At 40.1% G+C, this 24,727-nt stretch overlaps 1 protein-coding gene across 1 annotated transcript in view; it reads left to right on the forward strand.

The window, feature by feature from the left end:
- The first annotated feature begins 1,100 nt into the window (after positions 1-1,100).
- Positions 1,101-24,727, forward strand: part of NUDT14 (nudix hydrolase 14) — a 49,288-nt gene continuing 25,661 nt past the window's right edge. The window contains exon 1 of the mRNA XM_065749407.1: positions 1,101-1,191. Within this exon, the coding sequence (XP_065605479.1) occupies positions 1,111-1,191 (81 nt within the window). The 5' untranslated portion in view covers positions 1,101-1,110. The remainder of the gene's footprint in view (positions 1,192-24,727) is intronic.

The raw sequence follows: 24,727 nt of genomic DNA on the forward strand, positions 1-24,727 counted from the left end.
CCAAATAGTCAGCTAATAAAATACATTCAGCTACCTACTTGTCCTGAAAGTTTTACAAATATTCCTTTTAAAAGGCACTTTTTTTTTTTTTTTTTTGTTCCACAGAACACAATATTTTGTCACTTGCATGATCAGAACTGACAACAGGCATTCTGCGATGTATGCTGCCTCGCTTACCTCTTAACAAGCTTTGTAATTGCTAAATATCTTCTTCTTAGCCATATTGTTAAGACTCTCACCACCACATTAAGAGATAATAAACTTTATTAATGATTGAGTGGGAAGAGATTAGAAAAAAGAAAGTGATGGGAGGGATTGCAGGTTATTCTCAGTGTTGTTAACGTATTCACAAAATAATTTGATTTATATAGTAACTAAAGCAGCTGTAAGTTGGAAGGGAGGTAATGGAGTGGTGCTCAAGAACTGTAGAGGTGTGGCAGAGGAACTTGGTCAGTGGGCATGGTGGGGGTGGGTTGGGTTTGGATTGGATGGTCTTCGTGGTTTTTTCTCTATGAGCCACCCCAGGTGCAACTTGAGGTCATAATCCCTCGCCCTATCAGTTATCTGGGATATAAAGCACTGAGTTGCACCTCAGAACAACCTCCTTTCACGGAGCTGCCCAGAGCAACGAGGGCTCCCTCCAGCAAAGGCGTACAGGCAGATGGGACTGTGCTTTACCATCCAGGTCCTCATCTGGCAGAGCCTAACACGCAGCCAGAGTCTGGATGAAATTCAGACAGAACTCAGCCCTGACGTTACACCTCTTGCTTCTGTTCAGTGCCGGAGCACAGCACTAATAGCTATCACGTAGAAATATCGGACAGGCAGCAAGCCTTCGATAAAGCAGCCTCATGCATAGGTATTAATATGCACGGAAAGCATGATAAGGCCCCTCCGTGCCGGTGCAGCAGCCCATTTTCGGGATGAAGGCCGGCGTTTCAGCTCCTCTCGGAGCACGGAGGCAGACGGCTGCTGCACGAGCTGCGGCCCCGGGCTGTGCCACACCGAGGCCCTGCCTCGCCCGGCCTGCAGCGGCTGCGCGCGCCTCTGCCCTTCCTCCTCTTCCTTTTCCTCCTCCTCCTCCTCCTTCTCAAGGCGGCACTCAGCGGGATGGACGCCATTGAGGAGCTGGCGCTCCAACCCTGCACCTCCTCTCTGTACCTACGGCCTTTCCGCCTCACCTACCGGCAGGTGAGCGAGCGAGAGACCGCCGGCTCGGCCCCGCGCCCAGCCTCTTCCCCCACGTCCCTCCGCCCCTTCCCTCAGTCGCGGCCGGCGGCTGACGAAAGGGGGAGGAGGGCCGCCGTGCTGCGCCGTCCCGCGCCCCCTCCCGCCATTTTGGTGGCATCGCCCCGCCCCGCATCGGGGTCGTCCTCGTTTGGGTAGGGGTTGTTTGGGCCGTAGAAGTGCCAGCGCTGCTGTGCGCGCACGTGGGAGGCGGTGGAAGCGGGGAAGGAAGTGCCTGTCATGTTTTGTATCGACGTGAATCAGCTGAGCGTCGCTGGGAGCTGGACAGCGCTCGAAACGAGCTCTGCAGACGTGTCCTGTTCTTTGCTCTTTGCTGCTGAACACATCACTTGATGGGGAATGGGATACACATAGATGAGGCGTAGCAGTGAGATAAACTGCAAGGAAGGCCACGCAGCGGCTCAGAGAGCTTGCATCCAAGCAGATGAGCTGATTTTCCTTTTTTGTCTTAATCTCGTTTTTTATATTTTACATTTGGCTTTCCTAAAGAATCACAGACATCAGAAGGGACCTCTACTAAAGCAGGTTCTCTGCAGCAGGTTGCTCTTCTGATTGGCTGGGATTTGCAAACAGCTCTTAAGTTTTGCACAGAATTAATTATTTTTAGGTATGAGAAGGAAATTTGAAGGATGTTCCTTCATACTCTCATTTTTTGGTTGGTTAGGGTGTGAGTGACCCTCATTAGTTTCATTTTCATTTCTGAGTCGTGCTGTATTTACTCAGAAAATAGGATCCAATTAAAATGCATGAAACAGTATGACAAAATTGCATTTAATAGAATACAAATGCCTCGGACAGGTTGAGCATGTTGAGAAGCAGCAATGTGTTTGTTCGCTTGCTGTGATTTGACAAGGGATGGCTTTGCCACTAAAAGTAGTGCACTTGCGTTTTCTGGTGTCTGGCTGCTTGACTTCCTCTTCTCTTACAAGGGTCTGTGCAGCAGCATGGTGAGCTGGGTCAGGGATCTGGTCCAGGTCAGGCCTAGTCTGGTCTAAAGAGAAATAATTTTTTAGCTAAACGAGATCTATTGATTTAGTTCAAGTGTTTATGCTAACTGAGGAGAGGTGGTAATCTGGTGATTAGGGATGAGTGTTTGGGGGCTGACTGAGGGTAGAGATTGTTTCTCTTGTCCTCAACACTATCCTAAAATGAGGGTAGATGGAGGTTTATATGGCATTTGTACAGAAACTAGCGTGGGCCCAGCCTCCTAAGAGCATATGCTGAATGGTGTACAACTGCCTGCACCTGACCTGGGAGACAGGCCCAGGGTTTATTAAAAGCACACTTTTTAATTGAAAAACTGACTTCCCAACCAAAGGAAATGCTAGATATTTTTAGTCATTTGACTAATTGTTTTAAAGGTGTTTAGGCCTGCTGAAAACCTCAGTAAATACGTAAACACTTAAGCGTCTGAATTCTGAAAAGTCTTTTTGAACAAATGGAATCATCTAAATGAGGAAAGTTTAAGTAATAGCATTTGTTACACTGGGAAAACTGAAGCCAGTTTCATAGGTAGTTAGTGAAATGCATGGGATCTTGCTGTAATTGGAAGGCTTGAAGTGCTCTTTCTGATATTGTTTCGCAAAAAGTCACATCCCCTAAAATTCGTTTGTAGTCTGAGGAAGATTTATTGATGCATAAGTTTGTGTTTATCTAATTTTGATGAAGTTTTTGGTCTTACACATTGTTATTTTAAAGTTTTTGGCCTTACACATTGTTATTTTAAAGTCTTACTCAAACAGCTGTATTTCTGAAATAGACATTATACTACAACATAACTTGTTTGTCTAGGGATGCATGCAGGTAGAATTGCAGGTTTTTACCAAGCTGGGCTTTTTTTTTTTTTGTTCTTTTTTCATAACTATTTTTCTTCATGAAGGGAAAGCTGAAAGCATTTTTACAATGTGTCATGTTAAGATTATTTCCAAACATTCAAGAACAATTAAGCTATTGCATGGATACGTACATATTTCATCAACAAATTGCACTACTAATGTGGAGATAATTTTGATCCCATCACTATGGCTAAAACAATGAGGTCTTCAGCAGTTAAATATAAATTTAGATACAGATGATTTCTATCACAGTTTATCCTGCAAGTCTGTTTATATCCATTAAACCTGCATCCCACTGAGCTGTAAACCACCATTGCTCTAGCAAGTTTGCATGCTGCCAGAAATCTGCAGGGTACCAGGTGGTGTGTGTGTGTGTGTGTGTGTGTGTGTGTGTGTGTTGTGGAGGGTGGGGGTGTTCAAATAAGAAGTGCTGAGGGGACAGTGCTGTTAGCTTCTATAGGTTACTAATGCTGAAGATGATTATGTCAAACCTCATCAAGTGGAACCAAGGACTTGGAAGACTTCTGTACGTGTGAAGCTCCCCTGAGCAGCAGGCAGAACTGCAGGCCAGAAGATTGGGGCAGTGTTTCATCCATCTGAATGTTTTGCTCAGTGTCGGGGTGTTCAGACAAGGATCTGTGGACACATGCAGGAACGAAGTTGTGTGTGCCTTGAATCTAGTCTGGTGGTTCCTTTCGTGTTAAACACAACTTGTTAGGTTTGTGCTCAAGTCTAAGGTCTGTCTGCATTCTGAAAGCTTGGATTTGTTCGAGTCTGCAAGAGTAGAAACAGAAGTGCAGTCATAGAAGTCAGTGAACTGCAGGCAGATTTGGTAAGACCCAATGCAGAGGGCTTTGTTTAAAACTGTTTCAAAATAAGAATCTACCAGCTTTTTAGAATGGACCTCACTTTCTAGTTGAGATTTTCAGCCATAAACCATGTCCTCACGCATGTATCAGATGGCATCTGGCTGTTAACTAGTGTGTAGTTGCCCCCATAGTGCAAACTGATCTGTTGTCTAAAATGGCTCCTTTTTAAAACATATATCATCTCCTGCAGAATTCGCTTCTCTACCAGGAACTCCATGGTAAATTTCTTTTCACTTTTTCCCATTGAAGTGTTTTTGCTTTTCATAAATAATTTATTCAAGAGACCAGAGGGATGGCTAATGAGAGATTAACTCTATGCCCAAGGGCTAGGGCATTTCCCTGGGATGTGGTAGTCAGGCTGCAAGATCTTGCTTCAATTAATATTGCTTCCCACATCACAGGAGAGTGCTCTCACTGCTGGGAAACACATTTGTTTGTAAATCTTCAGCTCTCTTTTGTGTATGTTAGCCAGGCACTGGCCTATATTCTTGACAGACAAAAAATAAAAATAAATGTTACAAAGCCTGCAGAGTCTTAAGGCATGGAATAGACTCTGAGTAGTAACAGCTGAGCAGAGTTGAGAAGATTTGGGGCGGCTTTAGGTGCCTAAGTGGGAATCTGCATTTTCTGTGTTCTTAATAGCAGTTGCATGGGGTTACAGTGCTTCTTAATGTTGGATTTGGACCGTAGCATGGGGTTTTGACAGACAGAGCTCTGGTGAATCTTCCTGTAGTAGTATGTTAGTGCATGCATTTGTTTGTCTGCAGTACTGGTAATTACCCTCTGAGAATTAGCAGAAGCAGAAGTATTTTTGCTCCAGCTCTCACTCTGCTGTTCCAGTTCAAACCCACCTTTGCTAGCCCTTGAACCAAATTAGCTCCACACAGGAGTGAAGTGACTTTGCATGTTCTTTTTGTGACCTCTGAGCTGGGAGCAGTGTCCTTCCGTGGGAGGCAGAGTGTGAGCTGAGGAAGTGTCTGGATAAAGGAACAACACCTTGAGCACCTATGGGAACTTTTGCCCAGAGCTCACATAAGAAGGTTTTGTGGATCTAGCCCAGACTTCTATAGATCTGTTTTTGAAGGTTGTTCTGGCAAGGGAGTTCTTGCCACTGTTTCCTTGAATTGTATAAACATATGCATCATTCTGCCCAGGAACTTTAAGAAGTTTGTTACTAGACTAATATCAACTGTCATTAATTTTCAGTGTGCATGTGAGTGAGGCTGTGTTCCAAAACTGTAGAATGGTAAATGGGCATCTATTTCCATTATGTGGAATGAACCTGAAAATTCTGCGTGTCGACATAAGAATATAATCAGTGATGGTAAACTGGAACTCTTTGCTCTTCTGTGAGCTTCACGTCTCTGCAGCAGTTCAGAGTAGTTGTGCTCTTCCATTGATTCAGTGTTTAAAATAATTTATTTTGAAGTTGGATATGTCAAAAATGCTCCCTTTAATTGAATTTTAATGTATGATTCTTTCATTCTGTGTTAAGGGAATTAAATTAGAATCTCTTAAAAACTTTCCCAGTCATTCTAAGGTAATTTTCATTACTACTGTGGATTTTAACACACGATGAACTTCATTATGGAAGGAAAACGCACCTCAGGAGTAGTGTACAATTCATTTGAGAATAAGGCATTTCTTATTTCTAATCCTAGGTTTGATATTGCTTTCTTCTGGCGCTCTGAGCTACCATTCTGCTTCTGTGCCTTTACAATTTAACTGCCTCACAGATACCAAGAAGATTAAGACCCTGATTCCGTGATAAGCTGTGTGCATGTGGAGCAGAAGCTAGACCTGTATCACTTCTGTCATGAAAACTTTGAAGTTTAAAAGAGCAAAGCAGTGCGGTGTTAAAATAATAGAAATAACAATCTGATTTTGCGTTCAGAGAAATGGTTTATATGGTAATAGCAGCGTGAATGTACCCAGCTGCATGAAATGTTCTCTGGAACTTCCGTCTGCTTTTTTTAATAAACATAAAACACTCTTTTGTATTTTGACAGTTAAAAATGATGCTGTCGAGGGAGTAAACGGATTTTTAAGTTAGCTGTTCAAACAAGTAAGTCTACTCTTGAATCTTCAGAAGGCTCCAAGCAGTAGGAAATATGCTACTTGGTAATACATTTATTTTGCACTTCATTTTTTCACAGGAATGGTGCAATAAAAGGAGATGGCTGTTTTCACTGCAAAATTTGTCTCATTTTCTTCAATTTGACGAGTCTGTTATGTCAGTGTATAATATCCATCTTGCTCAGGAAGTCTCTGAGCTGCAAATTGCAGAAGGCTGGGAGTATGTTAATATATTCTTCTTTAGGCATCTTGGATCCTGGATGAGATAGATATTTTCTCTGGCTGATAGGGCTGGTGCTGTGTTGACTGGGAAATTGTGGTTCAATTGCAGCATGATTCTTTTGTATGGCTGGAAGAATAGAATCGTGAAAGTTTCACAAGAACAATGTCAGGGAGTTAAGCATGGAGGGAACACAATTTCCTTTAAAGGGAACAGTATTCTTTGCAGCTCGAGCACAGGTTCAAGAAAAGAAATTACGGAATCTAGGTGTATCTGCTTCTGAGTCAGCTACGTGGCCTTGAATTCAGCTCTGGAAATCTGCACAAGATATTTTTGTATGAGATGTTTATGAATTACCACAGCAGGAAATGAGAAGCGTTACTAAATAAGAGCAGGAGTTGAAAAGAAAGCAAGTTCCCATTTTTGTTTCAGTGAGTATTACGCTGTGTTAAGTATGAATGCCTTTATCCAGCATGCTTTCAGAAGTGAATATAGAGGTGTTTGAAGTAAGCACATGAAAATTAGTTGGCAGCAACGAAACTTGGCATTTTTAGATCAGTCATCTGGTGAGTCAATTAACTAATGTCACTTACCAGGAAGAATAAGGTTGTGTTGTGCATCTTCTGTATCATCCTTGCACTGTGCTGAAATGTACCTACTCCTAGGTAAGTGAGCATTAAAATAGGATGAAATAGTTATTTGGAAGGGACCCACGAAGATCATGCCAAGTCCAACTGCTTGGTTGACTTTGGAGTATCTATGAAGTTGAGACGAAGTATTAGGAGGAAATGTGTGTGTTGTAGTTAGCTTAAGCCAGTACTTTTCGGGTTCTCATACGCTGTTCTGTGAGGGTTGTTAGACTAGCAGGTGGTCCATCAGTCAGCTAGGAAAAATAAACCAGTTAGCAAAAGGTTTTGATGTGTTTCTGAAGGTCTGCAGCTTCCCTGGGAGATGTTTCCAGGTCTGGAGATGAAGAGGCTGCAAAAGATTGCCTGTAACAGCACTACTCTAGTAGCCTCATCTGTGAGGGCTTGTCCACACAAGACTTTCCTGATTGACTCCAAGTCTCATTTTACAACAAAGAGTCTGGTGCTGTTTACGTTAAACCACTTTCAAAGTACCACTGCACTTTGAATTCATACCCTACCTTAATCCATGCTAACTTTCCTGTGCATGCCCTAAGGGAGCAGTAAACTCAACGGAATGACTTTGTCCACACAGGGGTTTAATGGAGTTTAACTAGCAGAATTCAAGTTCATCAAGGTACTTAGTTCAGATGCGTTTTCTTGATGTCCTGGTATAGACAAGCCATAAGAATGAAAGTGTTTTAATTCCATGTGATTGAACCATGTTATAAAACCCCATCATCGAGATCTATGTGTTTTTTTGTTGTTGTTTTATTTAACAGGAGTGTAAAGTAGGCATTTTTGTCTCATTTGGTACTGTCTCCTTTGTAGTAATTGCAGTTAGATCTGAGAAATAAAATAGTGTTCGTGTACTCAACAACGAAATGCTGTATTTGTTTTTCAGTTTGGATCAAAATACATATGTTTGCTTAAATAGCAGATACTTCTTTTTCCCAGCACAAAAAATCTGCCATCTGAATCATTACTTCAGCTATGACATTATGTGTATTATGTATGTTTTAAGCAGATGAACGCTGTAACATTTTGAGTGTTTACAGCAAATCTGAGTATTATGGTAATGAGACCTTCTCTGTCAGTGGGAATATTCTCTAAAATGTCAGGTTTTGATGGTCTGTATGGGATGTAAATATGCCTTCTGATATTCCTGAAAATACAAGTGCGTTTTCAATAACTATTTTACCTCAACTCCTGCTGTATTTAAAACACATTTGTATCTTTGTCTATGACTTACAGAAGGTCAGCTCTTGTGCTCTGAAAACTGCTACAAGCTCATGCTGCATGAATATGCTTTACGCAGCAGGCGTATGAAGTTCGCTGCCTCTCTGCCTTGCACTGGGATTCCTTCTTCTCCATAACTTCATAACAATTTTCCTATCTCAGAACTCAGCTTCTCAGCGCTGTCCCCCAGACATCGATCAAAGGCTTGTTAGCACAGTAATGCTAAAGTTTACTGAAGTTTAAACAAAGTAAAGCTCAGTTTTTCTTAGTGGTCAGCTCATGTCATCCTAAAGCTGCGATCGCTGTTCAAAACAGCATTAATTATTTGTTTCACGTCGTGGTTGCTGTGTCAGAATCCTTTAAATACCACATGGAGCTGAGAGGGAATCTGAGGGCCTGTGACAGAGCAGCTGGTCTGGACATGGGCTGATGCCCTGGTTGACAGGTTGTTGGATTAGAAAGAATATCAAAGGCAGTGAGCAAGATTAGGGATAAGTGAACATCTGACAGCAGTTTGCAGCAGGGGAGAACAGATGATAAACAATGGGAGCGGGGCATGTGGGGGGGGGAGAGGTGAGAAGGCCATGGGAAAAGTGTGGCGGCAATCACTGAAGCTCCAGGTTGCTGAGCCTCATGAATGGGACAGGAAATGGGATTTGCTAGGACAGATGTGCCGAGTGGTGATGAATACATTATAGGGAAATGAGGCTAAACTCCTGAAGGTGAGGGATGTGCTTTCTCTGAAAATACAAAATATGGGAAAAGAAAAATGTGCCCTCTTGGAGAAGTAATCATGGATACTTGAAAACTAATGCAGAAAGAGTAATGCTAGTGGTAATTTTAATTAAATGGTGATTCTGTCGTGTGACAGGCTCTGTGTTGTGTATTGCTGACATGACAGTGTTAAAGCATTATTATATGTATAGCACTGCAAGTATTTATTTTGAACCTAAAATTGCCAAAATGACTGAGAAGCGTGAGCAGTGGAACAGCCTGAACAGAAGCTCTGAGTGTAACACTCAGATGTATATTCTGTATCTGGCATGCATTATGCAGCACTCACATAATGTATGCTTGATCCTGCCACCGTTAAGAGATGTGCTGGGAATCTTGTGAGGTCCTTCCAGCCCTGCATTTTTCTAATTTTGTAAATTGTTGCGTGCTTGTAGGAAATTATACATAACTGGACTGCTGCTCAGAATATTGCTTCTGTACTTCGTGAACTTCTTTGTTTTCAGGTCTTGCTGGATCTTTTTCCTATACTTACGATACAATTATCTCAGAAAGCCAACTGAGACTTTCTGCGTGTTTACTGATAGGGCTCTGTGCCAGTTCACAGACTTAGAATTTCTCCGGTGTTCTTTTGTTTTGTTTTTGATTTCAGTTTTTCAGCAAACCTCATTAAAAAAAAATCATCTCACTTCAGCAGTTTTACAGTGTTTTACTTTAGCAGGAGAAGCAAAAAGTGTGCTTGTTGATGTTCATCTCAGACATGAAAGAAGTTATTTCATAATGTATTCTTATTCAGAAAAAGAGCTTGCCAAAATAAAGTAGGAGAACAAATTGTGAGAGCCAGCAACTGTAAAACATAAAGCTTGGTGTTGTAAGGAGGTGACTTAGCTACAGTGACAGTGCCCACCATCTGCCTTCCTGACTTCAGATCCCTCCCATGTGCTGCCTCCATCCTAAAGTTGAGGATATATGTGTCTGGCCTCCTTCAGTCCCTGTTTGCTCATAAGCCATGTGCACTGTAACTAGCTTACTTAATTTTTGACAGAGATCAGTAACAACAAATAGTTGTGTCCTGTAGTCTGACATAATTAAAGTAGAAATGCTTCATATTGCATTTTGACCACAGTGATGTCGCTCAAGTGCAGCCATTGTGATGTCAGTTGAGTGCTGGAGTTCTTGGGTACCAAAGTTCCTCCAGATCAGTGATCAACAAAGATTGTACTTCACATGGCCATAATAATGACCAAGAAATAAAATGGAAGTCAGCACGGCAAAAAAATAATGGATCTAAACAGTATGCCCTACTGATTCTGATTGGCGTTAAGTACTGTCCTGATCTGTTTTCTTTTCAACTCTGATTTCTACATTTGCATGGAACCAGCAGCACTTGGCCATTTGTTACAAGCAGTTCCCATTTTTAAAGAGCGATTAAGGATAATTTTCTGTTGGCTTGCACGATTGTTTAGTTTAAATCTCTTCAGTTTTAAACTGTTCCAGCACCTCTGTCATTATGAAGCTTTCAGAAATACTGTGCTGAAATGCAGAACAGCATATAAGTCACTCATCAATTTAGTTAATCGCTAATTAATTCAGTTAATTGAATGTCAGTTGTATTTCTCTTCTCAGCAGCAGGTGCATTTCCCTGTACCAGTGCTCCCTTCAGAATAGGAGAGAGTTTAGGAGATGTTTTGGAGTTGCTGCTTCAGTCTTTTCTGTGCCTTACTCCTTTTCCAATGGAAAGACAAGAAGGAGGTAGCTGCTGTTATTGGAATCACATTTCAGTGGGGTCTTTCACAATTGGAAGGTAAAAGTGAAATGAAGAAAACAGCAGAACCTGGAGCTAGTTGCATCTGTCACTTTGAACTCGGGTTTGGGGGGGGGGTGGGCTTGGGAGAAAGGAGAGGATGAAAAGCCCTGAGGATCTTTGTGAGGAGGGTCTGTGAGAAAGTCTTAGGAGAAAAATCTAAAGATTGTTACTAAGCCTTGGCTTCTATTAGCCCCCTGCTGCTGTTCTTCATCAAGTTGTTTTAATGGCTTTCAAAGCAAGTGAGTGGAAAATGGTTTCTCTGGAACTTTAAGGAGCCTGAACTGAAAACTGTCATTGCTTTATAAGTAAAACACATCAAAGATTGATGGAAGAATTGCTTGTTAAACACATTGAAAATTTTAATTAAAAAAAAATGGGAGATATCATAAAAGAGACATCAAATCATCATAACTACCTAAAGGTGAAAGTTTAATGGCTTGTCATCTGCTCAGGAACCTGCGTTAAGTATCTCTTTCATAGCTTTTGTGACCCTCTGTGTATGTGCATTTGTGCAAAATGGCCATGGCTGATTGTTTTTAACTTTTTTTTTCCTTGTGCACACAAGTATAGAATTGCACGCGGTGGTTGCTATGCTTTCTGATTTTCATTTCCCTGTTTGTAGGGACGTCTTCTGGTATGTTGGGGGTTAAAATATCTGCATCTGTACATGAGTTGGACACTAGATCAGATTCTCAATGAATAAAATTGTTTTTCCAAAGAGTTTGATATGCGATTATTTCAGTAACTTGATTTTCTGTACAAAATGGTTGGAAATAGAGTGTATCATCATTAGCACTATTTGAGTGAGTCCATAAGATTTTCATGATGTACAAGATCTGTTTAAATTAGGATTACTGACTGTGCAATCAACTGCATAGAATTTGATAATGCTATTATTTTAGTGATCGATTTCAATAATTTTAGCTGGTGTTTTCGTTACTGTTACTTATAAAGTTGAAATGTATACAACATCATGTTTTGCTGCTTAATGTTCTCAACTGTAAAGTGTTCCAGATTCTGGAAGGCCAGGTACTGAGAACCATAGTATGTGCTCTCATAAACTGGAAATCTGACCTTGTTGAATACACAACAGTGTATTTTTGCTTCTTATATTGATGAGGCCAGGTCTCTATTGGCATTGTTTTTACTTGATCCTAATTAGGGCAAATGTAAAGCAATTTGTCTAAAATTTTCTTTACTTAGAAAGTAAGGTGATTGCAGCTGTAGCAGTGTGGTGGCCGCTGCCTCGTTCCTCCTGCAAGATTTGGGCTGCTGATTCAAATGGCACTTCGCAGCAGTGCAGTGTATACCGTGTAAGATCAGTAACTCATCTGCTTTGTACCATCCCATTCAGTTGAAGAATAATGTGAGAGCCTTTGCCTTCCATTCACTGTAACTAGTCAGTAATCACTGGTACAGAACTGACTGCTGTAGTAGTTTTCAGGATAGCTCCTCCAGAAACTTGATTGTTTCCATAAATAGATCCTTGCTGACGGTGGGTGGTTGACCCATCAGCCTGGAGAACCCTGTTTCTTTTTATCTGTTTTATCTCATTGCTTTCTCTTTGATCTGTGTGGAGCTTCAGTGCTCTCACATGAACCACCGGAACATATGAGCCTCCCTGGAGCACTGTGATACCTCTGTAGCGAAGGATTAATTTGTACAAGTAATAATATAAATGCTGAGGTTTAAGTGTAAGGATTATGTTAGGAGGTGGGGAGCGGAGCAGTCAAACAAGCAGTCAAAGAGACTTTCTCACTAAATGGGAAAAAGATGTTGGAATTCTTTTATTTATTCATTTATTTTTAGAAATAATTAGAAAGAACAGCGGTTGAATGGCAGTTGGCATTGTGTCTTTTCTCCATTCTGCCTATAGGTTCTCCTCTAGCCCTTGTGACACATCAGTGGGCTGACAAGCCATGCCTGACAGCTGGTTGTGCCTTGAGCTGGGGTTGCCTCAGTGGTACGTTTTGTATGTTCTTTCAATCCTAAGAATGCGCCTTGCTCTTGCAACGGAAGATTTGCAATTGTCTGCAGTATTTGTGGAACCTCATTTTTCACTCTCAGTCCAGCCCTGCTAAACGCGTGGAGCAAATCTGTGCACTTCATTCTTTGTCTGAGAATCGAGTTACACCTTTATACGGATGTCTCTTCTGGGTAAGGACCGAGAGCTTGCAGTGTCTTGGTATTCTGTTGAAGGAGCAAACAAAAAGTAGATTTATAAAGCTCGCAGTATTCAGAAGCACTGAACGGACGTGCTAAAAATGCCTAGACCTTGTCTGTGAAAACACCTGTAGTTAAGTGGTAACCTTGAGTTCCAATGGGAATAGAGTGTGTCGGAGGCGTCCCTCCCTGCCTCTGCTTCTCCATGGAGACACCACGGTGCTGCACCTGGCTTTGTTCCCAACTTTGTTGGAACTTAAGCTCTCCCGAGTGCTAACCTTGGTTAATCTTGTTAATGCTGGTTCTTTGTTGGCACGTACCAGATTGGTGTGTGATGCAAGGTGTATTGTTCCTGCACTGATTTGACTTCTGCATCAGAAATATTTTGTCCATCGTAAGTTATAAATAAACAGTTTTTTAAATAACTTTTAAAAACCATACTTAACGTGATGTACGTTGTTGCTTTACAGATGCGTTTGTAAACCAAGTAACTTCAAAGTTATGTACAATTAATTTTCTGCCTTTCTAAAAAAATCTAATTTTAATGATGCTGTAATCTAATATATACACAGGCTTTTTCTTATCTTCAGGTGACAGTGTCAGCAGTTCTAATTTGGCTTTGAAATCACAGTGACATTTATCTAGTGTATGGGTTTTAATGTAGCTTTATTAGCAGTCTGGGAGTGCACTAGTCCAGGGCTGCAGTTGATGAGGGGTAGGTTGTTTTTCTGCTGGTTCTTTGTCAGCCAGAGAAGATGTTAATCAGATCATGTATAAGTTGCAGTAGAATTTGTTACTATGACTAAAGAGGTAGTGAGAAATATTAGACAATTGATGGTAGTGGTTAATGTTTGGCCGAAATAACCAGTGGTAACATATGCTGTGGTTTTATAGGGTTGTCAGTGTTGTTTTCCTTGAGTGGCATAGCAAAATTAATGATGAAAGGACACTTTCCTTCCTCTTCTGGATGAGGGTCATGACCTAGGGTAGCAAAGAAGAAATTACACTTGTAGGCGTAGTGGTTGCCTTGGGACTGATGATTTCAAGATTCATTTTCTCCTTCTACTGACTGCTTTTGCATTTGCTTCTATCCACACTGTGCCTGCAGAGATGGGCTGAGAAGCCTAAATCCTGGCAGTCAGTGGTGTGAATGTCTCCTTCGGGATCCGATATTCTAAATTGGTTGTCCTCAGCAGTCCCGAATTCTTTGGGATTGCTCTAACTGTAAGCAGTCAGGGGAATCATGAGTTACAGGAATGTGATGAGTGTGCAATATGAGTAGAGGAAGGAGTTTGAGAAGTGAGATGTCACGCTACGTAAACTTGTGTCGAATACCGTGTATTGAACGATGAATTCTGTGTGTTGAGTATTACTCTGTTCTGAAACAGCAACCGCAGACATAACCAACCCAGGTAGGTTATATCGAGTGCAGACTGTTTTCCTCTGACTGTCAATGATTATCACTACTCTGATATTTCACAGTTAGGCCCCTTATCTTGGTAACTGTGGCCAAAATGTTGGCTGCCAACGTACCAGAAAAGATGAAAACAGAGGTTTCCTGGAGATGTTTTTCATTCTTTTGGTCTCTTTAAACATTTAAAACAAAGGCTTATTTCATATTTATAGTTAGTTACATCTCAGTTAAGTTGAGTCTTTTGGAAAATGTACTAATTTGTAGGAATAAGGAAAACTCTGGAAAAAGAAATGAAATACAGAGTATGTAGGAGTTCTCAGCAGCTCTGCATTTGGGTGTTTCCCTGTCTGTTAGAGCTGCAGCCAGCAGCCGTGTCTCCTGTAGCACCAGAGTCTGTAAGTACGTGACTGCTAGCAGTGATGAGCTGGAGGTTGTGTGGTTTACACTGGGAATGCTACTCTGGATCCAGAAAGAAGAAATGTAATATACTTCTTTTGTGATTTAAAAAAAATTAATAAATAAGATGGGAAGGGGGGAGAGGTTGGGTCATTTTGATTATTTCCCATTTTTAAACTGTCTGGTTAAAAATCTGAAGTATGCTGGTTTCCTTAATACTGCATTAATATTGAAAAATTGGATCAGTGTTTCTTACCTCCTAGATTGTTTGGGGAATTTTATTTTTAATTTCCCTTAATGTTCACTGGATGTGTGAGGTGTACAGTAATCTAATCAAATGCCCATATTCCTTCTCCGCAGGGATACGCTTTTAATGTTGTCAGCACATTTACTCATTCTGACATAGGATTGATGCAATGAAGCATTACCAATTTCTGATCAAGGTATACCCAGGACAATTGTGTCAATTGCTTCTAGCATCGGATCCTCTTCTAAGATATGTGCATTAATCCCACTGAACTCGATAAACTCTTGAGTGTCCATCATTATTTGGAGATCAAGACTGGAGACACAATCATGGTTACACTTGTCTCACATGGCATGTACCTTGGTGCAATGGCAGCAGGCCTGGCAGTGGAGAAGCTTTTTTTTCCTATGTCTTTTATCCATCTTCCATCTGTAGTGTGGCTCAGCGTGTAGCTAAAGAAGTATTTATGCTGTTAGCAGGGCAGGAGACCATGCAGGAAGCAGGGAAAGGGAGGGTGGTCCTATGTGGATAAAAGTGCTGACCTAGGTCAGCCTGGGCAAAAGAAATCACCGTGGTTTACATTTCCTGAGTTTTTCCTTTTGTCTCTTCAATAGTAAGTTTGCATAAATAAATAAATAAAATCAGACAGCTGCTGCTTTAAAAACAAAAAACCAACGCAACAGTAACATAAAACATAGGAAAAAGATTGTAAAGATACTGTTCGAATTTGTTTGCTGTGGTTACCCTGGACTGTGTGAGATGCGTGTTTCCGAGCACAGTACTTATTTACCAGAAAAATCCTTAGGTGCCACATCAGCTAAATTAAAAACTTGCAAATGACATTGCCACATTCGTTACTAGGAAGCTATTCCTTAGCTATGCCCAGTCAGAGTTTCAGATGTCATGTTTTGGTGAAACTTTGTGAGAAGACAGCGTTAGCAAATGTGGAAAGTCGTGTGTTCCTTTTATCTCCGTGAACTGAGAAAGTGTGTTTCAGACAGGGAAAACACAATTTAATGAGTGGAAAGATTCATGGAGCCAAAATTCAGTGATATTGTAGGAATTTAGGTAAAAGAGCACTGGAATATTCGCTTACAGCTTGTTTCTGAAATCTGCCTGTTAGCAATTGGTCCTTTACTGCAGAATTTGTTGGAATCAACTTGATATTAGAAAAACCCCATCTGTATCTCAGGTTATAACATTACCAACTCAGTATATAACTTAAAATGATGCAAGTGATCATTGTACATATCGAGTTTCTTACTGCAAGTGCCATATCCTTACTGTTAATAGTATACATTTCAGTATGCTGCTACATATTTGACTTTGAATAAAGCATGTATAGTATGTACATGCAATCTATCTTAATAGTAATGCATGTATGATATGTATATGCAATCTCTCTTAATAGTAATTCATTTTAAAAGCGTAAGAAAGCAAGGATAGAAAGGAGATTTGACTTAATGTATTCATATATGCTTAATTCTCATGTTTTATAAATTTCAGTCAGAGGTAAGTGATCTTACTGATAGCTGAATGCCAAACTAAACTGCAACAATTCCATTGTTGAAAAGTACACACAAAAAACAAACTGTGACCTGAAAAGTAAACTTCCAGAGGATTATATGAGAAAGTTTACTTACACATCAGGTATCTTAGTAGTAATTGTTCTGGCAGTTGATGTACATAAAACGAACAAAGTGGCTTGGCCCAGTATTGCATTAACAGTTGAATAAATTAGTGTGTTCTCCATTGTTTATTTTACCTCCTAAAGTGTGAAAAAATTGCACCTTTGAACAGCAAACTCTATTGCCATAACCATCTGTTTGCAGTTTCATTGCAAACTCCTACCAGAATAACCCTCACTTTGAAGAGAAAATTGATATGGGTTGTAAAAATTGTAGTCTATGACCTTAGGTTTCACATCTCCTTTGGTAACTCTGGTGTGGTCTCTACGGGTGTATATTAACATTTCTTCAAGGAACTTTGTCTTCCAGCTAATTTCAGATAAGAAGTCCCTCCATGCCTCAAAGAATTTGCTGTTGCACAGAGCTGAGCACCTTTATCACTCAAGATCCCCGTACATGAAATGAGCGCATTGGTGACCACAGCAGCCTTGCCTTGCTCTGCCCTGCCCTGCCCTGCCCACAAGTGCTGTGTCAGCTGGTGCTGGCACAGTGCTCTTTAGTGAGTAGGTTGATTTGTCCCTATGAATTTTACTGGTCTTGATCTTCCTTACAGAATTGTTGAGAGCCAATTAGCAGCAGTACTTCTGTACTTTAGATGCACCGTTTATTTTTGTTGTATTTGAAAAGCCGTCCATTTGTGTGTTTTTGCATGCACATTCCACAAAGGCACAAATGACTACAACAGTCATTTCTAACTGAAACATTGGAATGCTGGTGAGTTAAAAACTGCAAAATGCCATTATTAGTAATCATGATGCTTTATAAAATAAACATTCAGAATAGTTTAGGAATGAAATCTTAAAGCCTTTGTTTAAAAAACAAACACACCCTCCCCCCCCCCCACAACCCCCCTTTCCTCTTGAGTTTAAACAGTGGCTTGTTTAAAAAACAGTAAAATTCCATAACACTTAAACTCTTTTGAAGTAGTTCTTCAACATCAGCAAGTAATTCTGCAAATTGCTTTTGAAGATGGGGCTTCATTTACTCCAGCATGTGCAGTCCGATGGAGTGGATTAGTGGGTGTGAACTGAAATAGTAATTTAGGCTATTTTGTGTACGTGTGTCTTTCTCTCCAACAGTTCTTATCAGGTACATCTCTATATTCTTGCAATCATTTTGAGGAGACCAAGACTATTCTGTTTAATAGTCACTGGTGAAAACCTGGTATGTATATCATGGCACTTACATTCATGTCAGTTGCTAAAATGTATTTTTTCATTGTTTTTTGTTGTAGAGCCCACTTTTTTTTAGATCATGATCCAGAACCAGCTTGCAGCTTGGTTGCACAGTTGCATGGGGTGGGGTAGGGGTCGGAACAGGGAAGAGATGTGTAACTGGGGTAGAAAAAGAGGCAACCTGAGTTTACGCTGACTTTGCAGTGTTAAGAAACTGTACCCTCAGAATGATTGCAGTAAAAAACACTTTCAAATAAAGTGAGTAGTTATATAATGGGATAGCCAGGCATAAGACAGTTCCCTAATTCTGACACATACCTTCAAAAGGAAGAGGGCAAGCACTCAACTAATGCAGATTAGAATTATTTTATTGATAACTTTTTAAGTTGCATGTTTTTAGGCCAGCTGAAAGTGCTCCTGTTCTTTTTGAAAGATATGTAATATTTCTATCAAATCTGTCAGTTTTTGCCCAGAAAGGTTGTGGATGCCCCCCCTCCCTAGAGGCATTTAAGGCCAGGCTGAATGTGGCTTTGAGCCACATCCTCTGTCTAGAGGGGGATGTGCCTGGCTGTAGCAGGGGGTTGGAACTGGAATATCTTAGAGGTCCCTTCCAACCCAAACCATTCTGTGATTCTGTAGAAAGATGGCCTCTTATCTCTCTGCTTCTCACAAGTCAAACCTTTGAAGTAGGCAAGGAAAAAGGACCCTACAACTGTAACAAGTCATTACTTCAAACAGATTTGAAATAGTTGAAGATGTTTTATTAACATGAAGATGTGGAATATGAATTATCTGTGTATTTTTGACTGTTGGCTTACACTGTTGGTTTTTTTTGTTACTGAATACAGTATTTCAGTACAGCACAACAGCTCCTTCCTCCTATAAACAAAAAGAGACAGATGCTAAGAACTCCACTAATTTACTAATGTAACAAAAATACTCAACAGGAAGCAATGAAACTTCTAAAGCATGTGGAGCAGCTACATTATTTTATTCTTATGCATGAGTCCAAACCTGCTTTAGCTTTTTTCTCCCCATATAATTTCTGTTCTTCAAATAGATTTCACAGAATCATGTTGATGATTAGTACTGTATTTCCTTAAAACAACCCCAAATTCTGGGGTATGGGGATTTTCTGGCATAAGAGGTAATATGTTTGTTTAGATAGCATTGAGAATACTGTGAAAAATACACAGGCAGTGCGTGGTAATTTGATTTGATTGGAAAGTGAAAATGTAAATTATTCAAAGTTGAGTTTGGCCCAGAAGTACATCTGATGTGGGCTCATCACTACTGATACTGGAAATGTTATGCATTGATTATATATAGCGAAGTATTATAGCATTAATAATTCAGCTAACAAGAAATGGTTTGTACTAGGTTATAAATCCTCACAGATTTCCACTGAACATTACTACATGTGACATCAGATTCCATTCAACTGAAAAAGGAAATGTAACAAGGAAATTTCAGCTGATAGGAGCACTTCTGTACTGAGGGAAGAAAGGACGGGAAAGGTTCATGTAGAGAAGACTTGGGGCTGATGTTGTAGCATCTACTGTTCCCTGTCTCACTAGATTTACCATGGGGGAAGTCCACTTTGTGTACTCCAAGAACTATGATCGATAGAGAAGCAACAGTTGATGCACGTCTTCAGGACATGATTTACCATTGTAGAAGCATATATTGTATAAGCCAGGAAGTACTGAATTTCTGAGTTAGTGCTATTGGAGATGTACCTGTTGGCAGATTTTATTGATCATAAAAAGGTGAACTTGGGTGAAAAACATCAAGCTAAGACCACTTAAGTAAATAAAGTAGTGTGAGGCTGCAGGAACTGCCTGAGTTGGTACAGATTTTTGTCTGTCTTTCGGAATCAGTTCCTTGATTCCCAAGGCATGCTTTTCATGTGGATTAACCTGAAGAGCCCCAGCTAATAAAGTGGTGAGTTTGGTGTTCTCTTGCCATTCAGTTCTGGGCAACAAGAGGATACCTCAACAAGGAAGTGTGTAGTGAATCTCCAGATACAGGCAATGTTGTGCACACTAGTACCAAATTGTATAAATACATTTATAGAAGATTAGTTGGATACCAGGAGTTGGATTTGATGATCTTCATGGGTCCCTTCCAACTCAGTATACTCTACAATTTTAGTTAAGTTTGGAAAGTGTGCAATAGTAAATAATAGTGAAAGATGTGTTCATACTTTTGGGAATGTTTTTCTTAGAAGACAGCAAAATCTGGTTGTTCCTGTAGGGAGTTTTACTGCTTTGTGCCATGTAAATTATTAAACAGGGACTGTGCTCTTGCTTGACACTGATGGCTCTGGTTTAAGACCATTATTTGCCAACTAATTCTCTTATCTGTTTTTCTTTATACCTATAGAGTTACTTTTATTGCTTAAAGAATACTCATAACCCTTGCATTAAGGACATGAGCTGTTCTTGTATCTTAAAACAATGAAAATGGAGTAAGTCGAGTAGTGGAGAGTTATTTTTATGTTATATCAATATCAGGAGTTTTATTTTTTTCACAAACATGGAATGTTCTTCATTTCTTGGGTAACTGCATTAAACCCAGTCTAACTGGTAGAAGCTAGGGGATCATTCCTGTTGTCATTTTAACCTCCATAACATGTAGCTTATCTATACAGTGTATACTATGTATCTGCCTTTCTTCCTTAGCTGCCTCTGTTTGTTTACACCAGCTTTCTCTGGACTCTAACTGAATTGTAAGATCATTCAACAGGAACTGTTCCCATTACGTATTTTTAATGCCTATCACAATAGGTCACCAAATGTGTTGTCTCTCTTGTAATGTAAACAGTAAGAAGTTAATCATTGTCAAGGACAGATTTATTTTTTTTCCCTCTTTTTAGTGGCATATGTGAAGTTTGCTTATTTTGGACATAAATCTACTGCATTTTAAGTGATCTGCTTGCTTAGCTTGCTATTAGTTTCCTTAAAAGTCTAACATAAGGAAGTCTGATAAGGTATTAGCCCTTTACTGAGGTGACTTTGGTGATCCTGTACAGTTCTTGGAAAGTTTGCCCAAGCAGCAGCTTCCTCTGGATAAACATAGGAGATGCTCCTGGCCAATGTTTTCAATTCAGTAGCTGTTTAAACTGTCCAATACTTTAAAGAGGAAGAGGAGCTTTAAGCAGGGCCTGGGCAAATATATTTTCCAGTCACATGTTATCTATGCAGAGCTTGTTATAAGGAGGCTGGCTATCATTTAAATAAGTGCAATTCTAACTTATATATATATATATTTTTTTCATGTGGCCTAGCCTCCCAACACAGGCACTGCAGGGAATTTTGTTTTGTAAATTTCTGCCATATTTTGTAGTTTTCTACAAATTGTTTTGTAATTTTTGAAATTGTTTTGTAATTTTCTGCCATAGTGTAGCATGTCTTTATTCTGCTCTATATTAGCTACGCTGGGCTAATCTTCAGTGAATTCCTTTAGTAAGCTAAGGTGATTCTCTGTGTTTAGTAATTTGACAATGTGACCACATCATTCAGACACTACATGCCATAAAGTAGTGGAGAAAGGCAGAGGACGGCTTTATCCCTGGCGCAGTGAGTCTCTAGGCATTTTAGCCAGAAGCAGCATAGTTGGATAAAAGGATGGTATTCGGATCAGAGGCTGCAGACAAGTCCAACTTGTCTGTCATGATGGTGTGAACAGACTCCTGTCTGTAAGTATGGCAACGAGCAGGTGCAGAAAGGGTCTTAATTTCCTGGAGAATGTGGAGATCAGGTATGGGTGGCATCATAAACAGCTCTCTGCTGGTAGGGGTCAGATCTGCTGCACTTACATCCACTGTCAACACTTAACTGAGCAGAGGGCACTTGGCAGTGCATGGTTTTCCTGGAATGCCTAGAGCCAAAAGGATTTGAGTTCTCCATATGTTGACTGGGAAGCTTGCAGTACAGTGCTGTGATTCTAAGTTGTCAATGGCATTATCAAGTCAAACTTGTGACAAACTATTGTGCATTCAAGAATAGTAATTGCTATTCCTGCTTGCTTCTCTGGTTGGAAAAGGAGAGAGTTTTGGATGCCTTTTGTGGAGATTGTCTTCTGACATCTTTCAACTGTCCTTTGTCAAAGGTCTGAAAGACTGTTCTGGAGAAGCACTGCAGTATGCTTTCTCTATTCTTAAACTTTCCTTTCACTGTCCAAGATGGTATATCAGGCAAGATGGACATCTCATCTGACCTGATACGGCTTTCTTATGCAATTGGTTCTTACGTAAATAATATGGCTTCTGGGTAACCTGAAACGAAGTTGTCTCATATGCTGCTGCTTCTGGAATACAGCTTCATTAATTTACACATACTATATGCACTAGTTCAGCATTGCAATATCCCAGAACCTGATCACTGAACACAGAACGAGAGTGTGATTACTTTTTACTATTAAAGATTTACCAAATCAACTGTGTGTTAAACAGTGCTGTTGAGAGTATCAAAATGGCTATTCTGAGCAAATAAATACTAATATAAAGTACTGTCACCGTGTCATTATAAAACGTGGAAGGGTGCATTTCCCATTTGAAGGATAACAGCAAAATTTGTTTTAAATGTAAAGTACTAAGTGTCAATGTTAAGGTCTCACAGGGATCTATTATGCTTACTTCTCATGCTTCATTGAGAGATAGTTTGATTGTTCCTTAGCAGACATTGGAGAATGGACTACTTAGAATAATACAAATAAATATGTATTAAAATGAACAGCATTAAGTGTTTGAGAGAGCCTTTACATTTCACCAGGACACTAAGAGGATGCTGATCACTTGCACCTTTTAATTCTTTGCAGTGGGATGATAAGAGTGCTACCAAAGGCAGAAGACAGGCTATAGAGAATGGGATAGTTTAACAAGTGGTCACAGGTACCCAATTTTTGAAAGTGTGGATTTTGATCAGATCTGCAAATAAATTTTTTGTCTTACAGGTAAGATAGAGATATTACATACAGCTTCACATAGGTGGTTAGAAACTGGTTAGAATTAATGATCTGTGAAGTATGTAAAGCAGCATAAGAATAACTGGTAACTGTTTACATGCTATTAATAATTAGCAACCTTCGTACTACTCTGTTAGAAACAAACCACACGTTGAGTACTCAGCTCCATACAGTTGGGTTCAGATTACATTTTCCTTGGACAATAGGGCATGAATGGTGCTCATTTGAGTTTCTGCCATTGTAAACAATGAGATGTTGGAATGTTTCGTTTGTTTATTGATTTCTTTATTTGGACAGGTGTGGGTTGCTCATATAAAATATTTTTTTAATTCAAATATAGGCAGACAAGAGCTTAGTAACATTGTCCAGTCAGACTGTATCATCATAACCAGCATCTTGAATGGACAGACTGAAATCAATGTAACCTGTTCCTGGTTTTGAGTCTTAAACTAACTAATTTATATTCTAGTGAAAGTTCTTTGTATTGTCCAACTGCTTAGAAACTAGGGGAAAAAGAGCTGTCTTGTAAGATTCTGAATCATTTCTGTTTTTAATTACTAAGTTTCACCATTTACTTCTTTGTTCAAAATGATATCTACATCTATGAAGTAGATTCCCCTGCTGTCCATGGGGCTCTCCCATGAGAAGAGGGTATACAGATCTGATGGATCCCATCTGGTTAACTCATTCCTCCAGGGTTTAATTTTCCTCCATTTAATTTTCAGCCATATGAAACCCTTCCTAAGTACTCCAAAGCAATCAGATTCTATAGGTCACAAAATGATGGCAAGAGGCAAAAGTCAGAAGGATTGTTGCTGGGGTCATACCACAGGAAGTAGTATCACAGGGCTACGAGCATAAATTAATTAGAGGTAGCCTTGAGGTAGGCATGTCTGTCTTCTCCATCAGCTGAACACCCATGTTTTTGTCAGGGGAGGGAGAAACTTCAAAAGGAGCATGGGTGGGCGTACATCTTACTATTGGTGGCAGCAGAAGGTTGAAGCTGGTTAACTGATACGAATGTACATACAGAAGGTGTTATCGCTAGTTCACAGTTTCTCAAATCTCTCAAGTCAAACAGTGAATTAAACTGCAATCCGCAAGTATCCGCAAGGGAGACAGAATACCATGCAATCATATCTTACATGTAGAAATAAATCTGCAAGAGGATTGAGCAGAACTTAAGCATGTAATGCCTTAAATTATCACACAGTTCTGGCCTGTGCTTTTAGGTTACAAATGTGTTGTGTCATAGTGTTTGCAAAGTTGTTCTTCTGTCTGTGACCAGGTGGAACAGATTGGATATACTCAGCTTGATGGCCAAGGGTTTCAGTATTTCAGTTCAGGCTGAGGATTTGCTGTCCTTATTTCTCTTTCAACGGTGTTGCATTTAAGCAGTGACAGGGCTTCTTTTCCGATGCATACATTTGATTCCTGTCTATGCTACAGAAGTTATGCATGGGCATTGATGGAAGAGTAGACTAGAGTTTCTCTTGAGGTGGACAACTGTTTATAATTAGAGCTGTGGGAATGAAGGAAAACCCAGCTAGCAAGCAAACTGTCGCTCTTCCAAAAAGCTTGGTAAACTCATAAAGCTCAGGAGCTTAATCTCTGAACCAGAGTGCTTGTTATCTAATCCCCACCAGCTGTTGTGTACTTGGTAGTCATGACATCTGTAATAGAGCTGAAGGGCCTGTCTATATTGGTTGGCACCTTTACCCACCAACTGAACTTGTTTCTTCTTTCATTGCTTGCATTTACCTGCTTTAAATCACTAACCAGTTGCTTAGGGTTTGATCATCTGTTTGAGCATACGTTTTAACGGAGAGCTTGTGCTGCTCTTCACATGAAGCATACATATTTTAGGTTTGAGTAGGTCTTCAGCTGGTCTGGTTTTTGCCTTGCTAATACAAAGAAGGTATCAACTGAATGGATTTCCTTGAGTCCCATTCTGATTCCACAATACAAACTTAAAGCTGACATAGGAGGGAAGTCTTTTGAGTTGTACAGCTGAAAAATATTAC

Source organism: Cyrtonyx montezumae, unplaced genomic scaffold, assembly GCF_038088225.1.
Source record: "Cyrtonyx montezumae isolate F1298 unplaced genomic scaffold, pur_monq_1.0 scaffold_10, whole genome shotgun sequence".
NCBI classification, from domain to species: Eukaryota; Metazoa; Chordata; class Aves; order Galliformes; family Odontophoridae; genus Cyrtonyx; species Cyrtonyx montezumae.